This window comes from Lacerta agilis, chromosome 10, assembly GCF_009819535.1.
Source record: "Lacerta agilis isolate rLacAgi1 chromosome 10, rLacAgi1.pri, whole genome shotgun sequence".
NCBI classification, from domain to species: Eukaryota; Metazoa; Chordata; class Lepidosauria; order Squamata; family Lacertidae; genus Lacerta; species Lacerta agilis.
The window spans coordinates 24471169-24484079 of record NC_046321.1 but is presented as its reverse complement, the minus strand read 5'-3'; the positions used below and the strand labels follow the sequence as shown (position 1 = coordinate 24484079).

At 43.7% G+C, this 12911-nt stretch overlaps 1 protein-coding gene across 1 annotated transcript in view; it reads left to right on the top strand.

Moving 5' to 3' along the window:
• LARGE1 (LARGE xylosyl- and glucuronyltransferase 1) overlaps positions 1–12911 on the top strand; it is a 307061-nt gene that overhangs the window by 271205 nt on the left and 22945 nt on the right. Inside the window, exon 11 of the mRNA XM_033162533.1 lies at positions 7689–7852. Within this exon, the coding sequence (XP_033018424.1) occupies positions 7689–7852 (164 nt within the window). The remainder of the gene's footprint in view (positions 1–7688; positions 7853–12911) is intronic.

The following is a 12911-nucleotide window of genomic DNA, read 5'->3' as shown; positions in this document are numbered from 1 at the left end:
TTTGTATATGGGCACACATACAAAAAAGCCACCTTTCCCCTAAATAGAGAGCCACAGAAGAGCCACAGCAGGTATGTGTTTTGGCTGATGTATGGAAGTGAGCGCTGGACCATAAAGAAGGCTGATTGCCAAAGAATTGATGCTTTTGAATTATGGTGCTGGAGGAGACTCTTGAGAGTCCCATGGACTGCAAGAAGATAAGACCTATCCATTCTGAAGGAAATCAGCCCCGAGTGCTCACTGGAAGGACAGGTCCTGAAGCTGAGGCTCCAATACTTTGGCCACCTCATGAGAAGAGAAGACTCCCAGGAAAAGACCCTGATGTTGGGAAAGACTGAGGGCACAAGGAGAAGGGGACAACAGAGGATGAGATGGTTGGACAGTGTTCTCAAAGCTACCAACCTGAGTCTGACCAAACTGCGGGAGGCAGTGGAAGACAGGAGTGCCTGGCGTGCTCTGGTCCATGGGATCATGAAGAGTTGGACACGACTAAACAAGAGGGGGATCAGTGAAAGCTGTAAAGGCAAAGCACAGCATGCTTGCTGATTGTGAGAGAAAGTTTAGAACCATGTGGAACATGGAATACAGAGCACTGTGACTATCAGAGCAATCCAGGCCCTGTTGCTTGAGGTGGGGGGTTGGATTGGGCAGAGAGGTGTTCCCCTACACAGCTGTGTTAGCTAATCCTGCCTCCCTCCAGTCACTGCCAACAAAGTGGCCCAAGGGACACACCATCAGTACAGCACTTCTCTTTCCAGTGGGTAAAAAATGTCACCAGCCAGATCCTCACTTGAAGTGGAAGAGCTTGGAACAGGCCATTATGAGCTTGGAACAGGCCATTATGGGGATGTTGAGTGGGAAGGACAAAAATAGCCTGGATCCCAAACCAGTTTCACTGATGTGACAAGATGCCATCAGCCTGATATGATCACTGCACCACTTCTAGGCTGGTGCAGCAATCTTCCTGTCACCCACTTTCTACCCCAACAGCTGTAGCTCAGTGGTAGAGTACCTGACTTGCATGCAGAATGTCCTGAGTTCAATCATCAGCTTTGCCATGTAGGGTAGGAGGGACTCTTGCTTGAAACCCTGGAGAGCCACTGCCAATCCGTGTTGACAATACTGACCTAGATGGACCAGTGGTCTGACACAGAATTGGGCAGCTTCCTGTATTCTTCACCCTGCACAGCAGGGCTGTGGATGCAGTGGTTTGAACTGTACTGGAAGTTGGGAAGGAGACAGAAGTGTTGACTAGAGAGCAGGGTGTGGCGATCACACACAGGGTCCCCGGACGTTTCACGGTCAATTGATCCCTGTGCCACCACGCTCTCCTCTCTCGCTGCCACCAACCAGGCCCTACCTGGTAAATCTATTGAGTCCAGTCAGGGTTAAATTGTAAAATCAAACCTATGTTTATTTATTACAGAATAACAAGCATGTGGTTTCATAAACGATTGCAAACAATGTCAAACATGGGTGTCTTCCCAGACCTATAACTCCCTCTACTAGCTCTCCCTCACTTAACCACTTCTCAGCTATTTACTTGGCTTCTATTCTCCTAACTGGTCTTGACTTAGTTTCCCTGTTACATTAACTTCACCTATGCACACTCTTTCCTAACTCACTCCCACTCCAACCAACCTTCCAATTCCAACCCACTCCCACAACTAACTCACTCTCTAACTCCCCTGCCCACTAACTGTCACTCTGACTCCACCCCCTCTGGGTTCTGGCTGGTACCTGGTTTAACTATTTCACCTCCAGCACCTTCATGTTACCGTCACACAGGGTTCCTGTGTTTGTAAGTTGTTGGGAAGAGATAATTTCAGTTGATGCAGCTTGTCCTGCCTCAGTGTTTTGGGGCACAGAAATACCAGACCTGTCAACAGCCCCTCTTCTGTGCAGTTACTAAAGATTCAGAAAGGTTCAGAAACCTCATCCTCTCTGGTATTTCATCATAAGCTATAAAACTATGGCCGCCTACTGGCATTAATAATAATCCTCCTTTCAAAAGAGGGAGCCATGTTAATTAGAGCAGTAAGAGCAGCTCGGCAAGTGCAAGACCTTAAACTGGTTTAGAAAGAGATTTGTGCTCGTTGCTGTTATGAGATGTTGGGGGAGAGTTTTAAGCTTTTCTTCCCCTAATTAAAAAAGATCCATTTACAAAAGAAGTTGGAAGTTACTGTGCACTGAAAGATAACTGTATCCATCAAGGACAGCCTTTAATCTCACAATTAGGTCCACGCGGACAAGCAGACCAGCTCAAGACATTTTGCTGCCTGAGGCAGAGCAGCAGATAGCTCTTTCCTCCCGTGTCAGGGTGCACAGTTCCCAAGGCTTGTCAAGTTATTTTGGCACCTGAGGCACAAAATCCCACAAGCACCTTTCTCCCTCCCCAGCAGTACAAATGCAGTACAGTGGTACCTCTAGTTACAAATGCCTCAGGTTACAAACGCTTCAGGTTACAAACTCCGCTAACCTGGAAGAGTTACCTCGAGTTGAGAACTTTGCCCCAGGATGAGAACGGAAATTGTGTGCCGGCAGCACAGCGGCAGTAAGAGGCCCCATTAGCAAAAGCACACCTCTAGTTAAGAACAGTTTCAGGTTAAGAACAGACCTCCAGAACGAATTAAGTTCGTAACTAGAGGTACCACTGTAATAATAAGTTAAATAACCATCAATTTGCTGCCCTTTCATGTCACCTAAAACTAGCTGCCTAAGGCTGCCTCCTTCAGCCTAATGGTAGGGCCCACACTGTACAAGACCCCCAGGCTATAAATACTTCTTTGAGGAGTTGTTGTTTTCAGCTTTAGTAGTTAATTAACATACTGAGAATTCTAAAACAGAAGGTTGGCCATGGTAGGCTTAGCTTGTCCTTTGACTTGGGCATGTCTAGTGCGAATTTCTTGTTCTCCTTCTTTGAATAGGAGAAAGCTGTGTTGTGTCATAATCTGCATTTGAAAGACCACCTCAGTTTGTGGCGTGGTGCACAAGGACCTGCTGTCTGGAGGTAGAAGACCCAAAGTCCCCTTGAATATGCAGAATTACGGTAGCTGTGCAGTCGTTTGGCCCATTTCCCCATATGGCTTGTGTAAATACAGTATTAATATATTATGAAGCTGCTTGGAGAACTTTGAAAGGCTAGAAACTGGCTATAGAAGACCAAATGTAGCAGGCGACTAACAGTCAAAAGGTGAACATATGCAATTTGTCACATCAGCTTTCAGTTGATTGCATGTACAGCAAACCAGCCCTCATGTAGTAGAATTTGTTTCACGGACTATCATGTCTTCTTGTTTATGGTTTTTTGTGATAGTCAGCAAGGAGCAGCTAATCAACTGTCTAAGTAGATGGATTGTGTCTTTCTTAGCCAAGGATATGGAGTCAGCCCACCCTCCACCACTGATGTTGTTAGGTTACAGTTTCTAATGTCTCTGTTCATTGACCAAACTGGCTGGGATTCATGAGAGTGGAGTCCATCAACATCTGGAATTCCACAAATTCCCCATCCCTAGTCTAGGTCCACCTCAAAAGCAGTTTCCTCTGATCTGAAGTTGAGACGCACACCCCAGTCCAAATAACTAACTTAGAAAATATCCTTTATCTCCTCTTATTATCTTTATGAACTGGTAGAAATCTGTATCTCTTTGGTAGTTTTTTGTTTTGTATTTCTTACACCTTCTATATTATTTTATTCAAAATCTAATGAAAGTAGTTGCTACCTGTATCTGTGGAGCCATTTTCGGGGGTGGGTTCTTGAGGGAGGATTGCAAAGGCTTTTAAAATTATTCCACCTTAATATGTACAATCAGGAAGAAACTGCTCACTTGGACAGCTGCACGGTCCCCTTTATCTAAATCTTGCTCTTACACTTCTTTATATCATGAACAGAAGTTACGAAGATGTTTGCCTAAACACAGCATTTAAAGGGCAAGTGAAATGCATAGGTTGGAACCTGCATTTCATTATAAATTTGGGTATATAACTAATATGTGCATAATTCAGCAAATTTGTTCATGTCCTGCCAGTTTTCTGGTCATGCATTGTAATTTAATAACACTGTAGACGCATTGAGGATACAGACTAATTGCATGCATCTTTCACATAGATTAGGCTATAATTATTCAAAATATGAGTTGCATTATTACTTGCTCTTTGGCATAATTTAAAGAGAATACAAGGATCCTCTTCAGCAGAGTGAGCAGCAGCAGCATCTGAGACTTTAGGCCTTGAGTTGAAAAAGTTGCTGAGGTATTTGGAAGTTTAATGTGCTGAAGCCTAAGATACCAAGGAGGCACACAAACACAGACATCTTACCTTTTATCAAACTTCATGATTTCTTGCTTATCTCTAGATCATCGAGAAACTGACTAGCGTATTTGAAATTAGTAATACTCTGGTCAAAATGTATTGGCTTGTCACAAATTGTGTTCGGGAAACTTAATTGTGAAGCATGCTAATTAAAACTTTTGCTGACTTGGGTAGTATGGGGCTGTCTGGCAAGAGAGACAATGCAGGGCCAGCAGATGCGACACGCTCACACGCTTTCACTGCATGTTGTTAATTACAAGGGCGTGAAACCATTGGGAGGTAAACGGGTGGAGTCCGCACAGTCCGCCCGGAGGATTCAACCTGGCAGGCCCGGCCAGCCGGCACGGGCCAACGGATCCACTCCCTCCCCCCAACCCCTCGCGGGGAGGGGGCTCCGGGAGTGGACCACTGCCCGCCTGGCTGGCCCCAGCCCCCATCTGGCGCATTTCCACCTTGATGGTGTGCCGCAACCGGCTCCAGGTCGGCTGGGAAGGCCTAGTTTCGGGGGAAGGTGACCCACCGCCCTCGTCCAGTGGCGGGTGTTACAGCCCCCGGGCAGCAGCTCTCGCCACATCCCGGGGCCAAGGGAGACTATTTACTCGGGCTTTAGAGGTGCGATTTTGCAAACTATACCCATTTCAATAAATAACCCTGAAGATCAAGTAAAATTTCCGTTAGTTGATGCTAACCCACAGATTTCCCACGTGGTAGCAGTCTTTGTGATGAAGGCCATGAAAGCCAGGGAAAGATTTCTGGATGACAAAGAAAAGACCCCTTCACCATCTTCTTAACTCGTTCTTCTTGTACTTTTCTTTCTGTTTTGTGGGATGAGGGTTATGCTGGGACAGTATTCAATGAATTTTAACATTGTTGTGTAGATATTTGTGTAAAGACATGGTCCTCACAATAAACCGATATGTTGTTGTTGTTGTTGTTGTTGTTGTTGTTGTTGTTAATTACTGTACAGTCCTTCTCCTGGATTTCATATGTAATGCCCTGATAATATTTCAGCATCTGTGCTCCTTAAATAAGAAATTCTCATTGAAAGACAGCATGAACTTTATGGTCAAGCTTGACCACTAATGAAGGGTTTCTGTTGAACAAAAATGCATTTCTGGGCCTCCATCTGCAGATCAAAGTGGGGGCCATATATACAGAATCTGGCCAGCTCTGTATTGGAATCGTCTCTAAGACTCCCCCCCACACACACACACACCTTTTGCATCCTGGGCTCCTTCAAGAGGAAGGGCAGGATATAAATTTAATTAATTAATTAATATAGCATAACATTTCCACCGTGGAAAAATGTTACATAAATATTAAACTTGCATTTGGTCCCCCTCTGGCTCCATCCCACCCCCAGTTAAAATACTAGGGCATGAAATGCGATCTTTCTTTATTCCATTCCTCAGCAGTAGTCAGAGACATAATTTAGTCCATAGTGCTATTCCATAGCTCATAATTAAGTTGTTATATCCTTTTATCTTAGAAGCCTGAAGTAATCTGATAATCGCTCAGTGACTACCTAGATAATGGCTACTTTGCAATTACCAACTTATAGCTTGGCTATTTGTGAAATTAAAAAAGCAGAAGAAGATACTATGATATCTCGAAGGAGTGGTATGGTACTGCTCTTCTAACCATTTCTACTTAGGCTGATGAATAGAACTGATAAGGGGGGGAATGCTAATGTCTTTCCATGGAAGGAAATTAAGATGTTTCATCTAGTCATTTCTGGCTTTATTTAAAATGTTATTTGTGCTTAGGGGGGGATGAAATGAACGAGGGTGTGATGAACTGAGGTTTTCAGTAGTGAATGAAATGTAAGATGATGGAGAATTTGTGCCCACAGTGGTGACTAGAGTAGGGCAGAGGAAGAGAGGAAGAAACACATGGAGACAAGGATTGGATAAAATCAGCCATCACTTTATAGACTACAGCTTTCATAATGTCTGGGCATGGCCAGTGGTGTAGTGTGTGGGGATGTGTGTGCAATTCAAATACTTTTTTTTAAAAGGAAGATGAGGATGCATCTCTGGCCATCAATTGATCATTTGATGACTGGAGAGAGGACAGTAATCCCCCTGCTCAGTTGATCCACAGCTGAGATGAGGAAGAGGGGCTCTGTGCTGAATATGTCTGCTGGTGGGTATGTCCTCTGTTCGTGCATGAGAAGGTGTGAGGTGACCACACCCACCACTGGCATGGGGCCCTTGGAAGGTTGGCCAAGAGCAAATGCAACCCCTGAACTATAATCAATTCTTCTACTGTTTTGTTTGGTGAACCATTTAGTCATGCATGAATTTTGAGGATGGCTCTTCAAAAGAAAACATACGGTACCTGCAGCAGTAGAAACCCTTGATGTGTTGTTTTTTTCCAGAATGCCAATGGCATACCTTTCAAGTATCCCTGACAGATACTAGAGTATTTGGTGCACTGCCTAAGAGTAAGTCTTGCTATATCAGTGCTGCAACAAGGCTGGATCCAGAACGGCATATACAGAGGCAGAGGCAGAATTTTGCCAGCCCAGATGTCTTCAGAAAGTTCATAGAAAGTAGGATATGATGGTGATGATATACATGTATTCCCCTCCCGGTGGTTAATCTTTAGCTTCTCTCAAAAACCTTAGATGCGGGGGGGGGGGGGTTGTTTTTGTTTTTGGTATCCTGGCTAGTTTCCACTGACATACCCAGTGCTGCTGGAAGGGCTTTACATGGCATGCAGATGGTTCCAGGTTCAATCCCTGGCATCTCCAGGTAGGGCTGGGAATGTTTGCTCTTTGAAAACCTGGAGAGTCACTACCCATGTGAACTACTGAATTAGCTGAACCAATGATCTGATTCAGTATAAGGCAACTTCCCGTGTTCCTTTTAAAAAGTTTATTTGTGCTGATGGCCACTATAAAAATATATTTGGTTAATGAGTTCTGTAAGTGAATTATGCATTGTGTGAAGTAGGCCTTCTGTTCCTTTTAGGGACTGTAAGTGAGATGACTTTGGGGTCTGCGAGAAAGTTCATATATGAAATGAATGGAAATGACAAGATGCTAGTGAGGCACCTAATCTTAACAAACGACTAGGTAAAGGGACCCCTGACCATTAGGTCCAGTTGCAGACGACTCTGAGGTTGCAGCGCTCATCTCGCTTTATTGGCCGAGGGAGCTGGCGTGCAGCTTCCGGGTCATGTGGTCAGCATGACTAAGCCGCTTCTGGCGAACCACAGCAGTGCACGGAAACGCCGTTTACCTTCCCGCCGGAGCGGTACCTATTTATCTACTTGCACTTTGACGTGCAAATGACTACCCTTCACTAAAAGAGATTTAGTAATATATATGCTTGTGGTTTCCCCTCCACCACCCTCCCCCCCCCCCACTACAGCTCCAGAAACAGCTGTCTGAGCTGGATGAAGATGACCTGTGTTATGAGTTTAGACGGGAGCGTTTCACTGTCCATCGCACTCACTTGTATTTTTTACACTACGAGTATGAGTCTGCTCCAGACAACACTGATGTAACACTGGTGGCTCAACTCTCAATGGACAGGTAAGAAATGCCATTTTATTATCCCACCAAGAACTCTGGAAAATGCAATTAGCACCAGCTAATGAGTTCAAGAAAATTTCACAAGGTCTTATGGCGGTGGGGAAAAGAACACTTTGGATTCACTGACATTAAATGAGTGCCATTTTCTTTCCTTCTTGTGGAAAGCACCAACAGTTGTTTTGTACAGAAACAGGGACATGATGAGTCAGAGACTTTGGTGCTCAGGTGCAGGGTAGGAAGTTATGACCCCGGAAATGGCCTGATCTACCCTATTTGTAGTTAACTGATCATCATCACCATCAGTTCCCCAAAATAAACCATGTTCAAAGTGCTATACAGGATAGGCAACATGAGTACAGCCATGCCCACCCTGATGCCATATATGATGTTAGGAGTGGGATAGGCAAAAGTGAGTCTGGGATTAAAGGGGTTTTGCTGCTTGCAAAGCCCCTTGAGTAGTGCTTCTCAGGGGAGTAGTGCTTCTCAAGGGAAGGATACACACTTGTACTGCAGGGGTGGGGGTGGAAATCAACTGGCCCACTAGCTAGATCCTCTTCCATGTTCCTGTCCTAGAGCTACCGCTGTCCTTGATACCCCATGCTTGCTCCTTTTTTCTGTTTTGCTTTTGCTTTGGGCACACTCGTACGTATTCTTTGAGCAGAAGCTGTATTGAGCTGGCAATTTTTATCCTGTCAAATTTGGTTTTTAAGCGGCTGCATCCCGAGAGCCTGGATAAACCCGAAATGTGGAGAGATTTCGAGCAGCCCGTAAAATGTGCATCACTTCTGTTCAGAAACCAAGAGCATCTCATCTGAAATGCAACATCAGAACCCCCCCCCCATCCCAATACCTGGGGCCCTCCTTCCTCCCAGCTGTTGGTAGAGTTGGTTCTAGGAAGGAAGAGGCCTGTCTTCAAAAGAAGCAAGCAGTCAGCACTGCATTAGGCAGAGCACATACCTAGCACATGAGGCATGTGCAACACCTCTGTCCCTCTAGTTGACTGCATGGAAAGGTCAGTGTTCCTTCACAGGGAGACCCTAGGAACTTAGGCTGACTAAATGCATGCTGATTTGCTGTAGAAATGAACATAAACCCACAAAAACCACTGCACTGTTTGGCTGCTAGCTTATGCATCTAGCACATTCAGTCATCATTCACCATGTTCACCACCGCCTGTTCTATTGATTTTTAATTTGGAAAACATTTCTTGGGGTGGTGGGGTTTGGGGCTTTCGTGCATGCCTTTTGAGTTAAACAAAGACGAAGAAAAGAATCTCACACAAATCCTGTGTGAATGCCACAATGAATTAGAGAAGGAAATGAGGCTGTGTATGTTTTCCCTCCAGGATTTTAATTCAAAGGAGCAAACTGCAGCTCAGCACTGTTTTGCTGGCAAAAAATGCAGCAGTTGAGCATCTGTTTCGCTTTTTTTGGATCCATGCAGGGAACACGCTGTATTGATAGACAGGGGTGCCCATCTTTATTCAGAAAGGAGAAAGCAATTGTCCTCACATGAGAAAAAAAATAATCTTTCCACGCACTGTTAGTAAGTTGTTGTTATTCATTGATTCGGGTTGGAGATTCTCTCTTTCAGCTAAAATCAATAAATAATATCCCTACCAAAGAAGCATTTAGCCATTTTATTTCCTCTTGCACCTTTCAGTTGTTTTTCACTATCTTTTTAAAATTGTTTTTCTTTATTAAATTCCTCCCACAACACTTGAATTGTGTGTTATTGTCATTGGCAAGGAGAGGTGCAAATACTAGTAATAGATGAGGCTGTAGCATTTGTTCTTTCAGTGAATGTTGCGAAGAGAGTGGGCTAGATGCTTTGAAATGTCTCTCCTCACCACCATCCGTAGCAGAGCTATTTCTCAGTGCTCATGCAGCACGATCCCTGGGAGTGTTGCTGCTCCCTGGTCAGTTGATGTCGCTGTGCTGGCCTCATCTAGATGGCAAATGCTTGGCCTATGGGGGCAATGCTTTGGGGTGCAGACCTGAGAGAAGACTTTCTCATTTTTCTAATCCTAAATTCAGTTCTCCACACTTCTGCAACAATTTGTGATTTTTTTAAAAAACAACCTCATGTAAATTCATCTGCATTTTAGTGTGAATTTTTCCTAAAATACCGGTACATGCCTATATGCAATTTTACGAAGTAATGCTTCTTAATATACATTTTTGTATCTTATTTTCACCTATATATACATTTACATACACATTTTACTCTAGTATATGCATTTCTGTACACAAAGCTTGACTGAAGGACTGCATTGAAACATTTGGGAAGGTGTGAGTTTTGAAGGATGGACTGTGCTGTGTTTCCCAGATTGTTTCAAAAAGTGCAGATTTGGTAGATTCGCCTATAAAGGCATGTTTAACCTACCCATTCCCATGAGACACCATTGCTGCAAAATGCCATCCCAAGAAGCAACCATACTGTAACGCTGATCGGCTGTTGTGGAGGAGACAGAGTGTCAACTCGAATTCTTGCAGTCCGCAACAAATCATGCCAACTCTATGGCCCTCTCCACAAGCCCAGAGATGGTGGTTGCTGAATGATAGCATTTGGAGGACCAACAATCTGCCTAGGCATTGAATCGCCAAGCAGGCCAGTGGAATACCACCCAGGTAGTAGCCCTATATCCTTCCACTCCTGCAGATAAACTGTTGCAGTATGTCAGACACCCCGAAAGGGCCCAGAGACTCTGCTAGACTTTTCCATGCCCACACTGAAGCAATTGGGAGCTTTATCTGATATCAGTCCAGCCATCTAGTCTGATTGTCTGCTTTTTGTTGCATAATAGGGAAGAGAAATCCACTGTGCTTTTTACTGTATTGCTTAACAGCAGCATATGTTTTATTTATGATTCCTATCACGGGCTGGTTAAAGCTTTGCACATACCTTTGGGGAGGTTGTTTATGTTTTTATCTATCGATCCCTATTTCTAATTTAAGTGCGTGTCACACCCAATAATAGCCTTCATTTCAATAACAGATTTTAAAAAGAGAAAGTAATGATTCAAGTGTAGACTAGCAAATGTAATCTCTGGTATCTAGGGAAGCAAAGCTTCTGGGATGCCATCAGGATCATTCAGAACTGCAGGGAAAAGCTATTAATGTTGAAATCAGAATTTATATTTGCCGGTTTGAACATGTTGTTTCTTTCTGCTGCACAGCTTAGGAAAGATGGCGGGAGAAGAAAAAAAAATATTATTATTATTGATTACTGTGATGAAGAAAAAAAGATTATTGTGCCTCATATAAACATTAACAGGGAAGTTATAGTAGTAGGGATTTGGGAGATGCAGAAGAAAATCTAACTGCCATGTCTTGATATTTTAGGGGGACTGGGATTTATTTTTTGCTGGTTTTTCTGCTTTCCCTTTAGATTAATGAAATAAGAGGTTTGGTTTAGCAAACACTTGTTCACATCCTTATGGCTGCTCTAGGTATTCTTGCTACAGAGGATGTGGACCGTGACTAGGCAAAATTTAATTCAGCGATATACAGCCCCCCCCCCCAAACCCTGAAATTTAATGATTGGTAGGATTTTGATTATTTGAAGGGAAGATTGCAGGCCAATGGGAAAAAAATACAGGCTAAGCTTCCTATCCAAGCCAGGGCCTCACTTGGGATAGGGGCATTAACATGACAAAAGGTGTTGATGGCCCATCAAAGGGAATTCTTGGACCTGGACAGAGGTTGCCATGGTGATGGGGTGTGTGTTTGAGGTGTCAGGAAAAGAGAGTCTTTAGAGCAAGGTGTGCTGGGAAGAAGGAGGGAGAGAAAAGACTGGGATCCATCTTGGGCAGGCTGGTTGAAGGCTGGCTAGGAGAGATGCTTTTGACTCCAGGGCTGCACTGCTGCAAGTCCCTCTTGAAATGACTATGCTAAAAGATCTGGAATCCCTCCATGCAGACTGAAGGTGCAAATAGGTGAATAAATCATATTTCTTAAAGCTATGGCAGTCTCTAAAGGAACACAGACCCTGGGTGAGTGCCTGGAACCCCCTGGTATCTTGCTACAGAAGTAAGGGTGGCACCCAACATCTGTAACGGTTATTGGCTTCACATTTGTTTCTCATTTTAATCTAAAACACCATTCAGCTACACATACAGAATAACTTCCTTATGTGTTAGAAGACTTCTGCAGCCCACCACACTCTGCCCCTTCGAGTGTGTTCACTGAGGATTCACACATGTAATCAGTGACTAGTTTTCCTGAACATTTACCAAGGAGGGAAAAAATAGCAGAGCCTCAAGTTACCCTTGAGAGCAGCCTGCCAGCAAGTTCAGTTGCCACAAATATCTTCCCCCCCCCAAACTTTTCACCTCCAGCTTGGCAACTGGAAGACCACAGGCATCTTCCAGAGCTGAGATTAGGTTCACTGGTGGCCACTTACTGACCCCTGGGTAAAGATTTATTAATTTGCCTCAATCCATTCCAATGTTCACTTGCACTTTTGTCTGGTATTTTCCATTTTGCTGCAATTGTTTTCATTTTGCACAAGTGGTTCTTCTGTTTTGTCATCAGCTGATGCAAAAATACCATTTTATTATACATATGTCATACAGTATGATAGACACATATATCTCAGCAATGTCTACAGATCAGTTATCTTATGTGTGTTCCATTTCAAAGTGGTCTTGTGGCACCTTAAAAACAAAGTGGGTCTATGACTGAAATCCTAACGATGCAATCCTAACCATGCCTACTCAAAAGCAATCCCCACTGAATTCAATGAGGCTTACTCCAAGGTAAATGGAGTAGCATTGCAGCCTGTCTCCCTATCTTGATTCCATAATTCAATATAAACTTGTCACCCTGCATTGTTTCCCTCACTCGGACATCCGGGAGAGATAATTTAGCACCCTGTTCATATTTTGCTCTTTCTGTTCTAGATTGTATGGATTCCTGTTGGCATATTAAACGTTTTACAGGCACTCATCTTCACTCAGTGCAATGCCACTTAATTACACATAGATCATTTCATTGCAACATTTTATTTCATAAATACATATTTTATACAGAAAATGGTTGCGTGCATTTATCTGCTA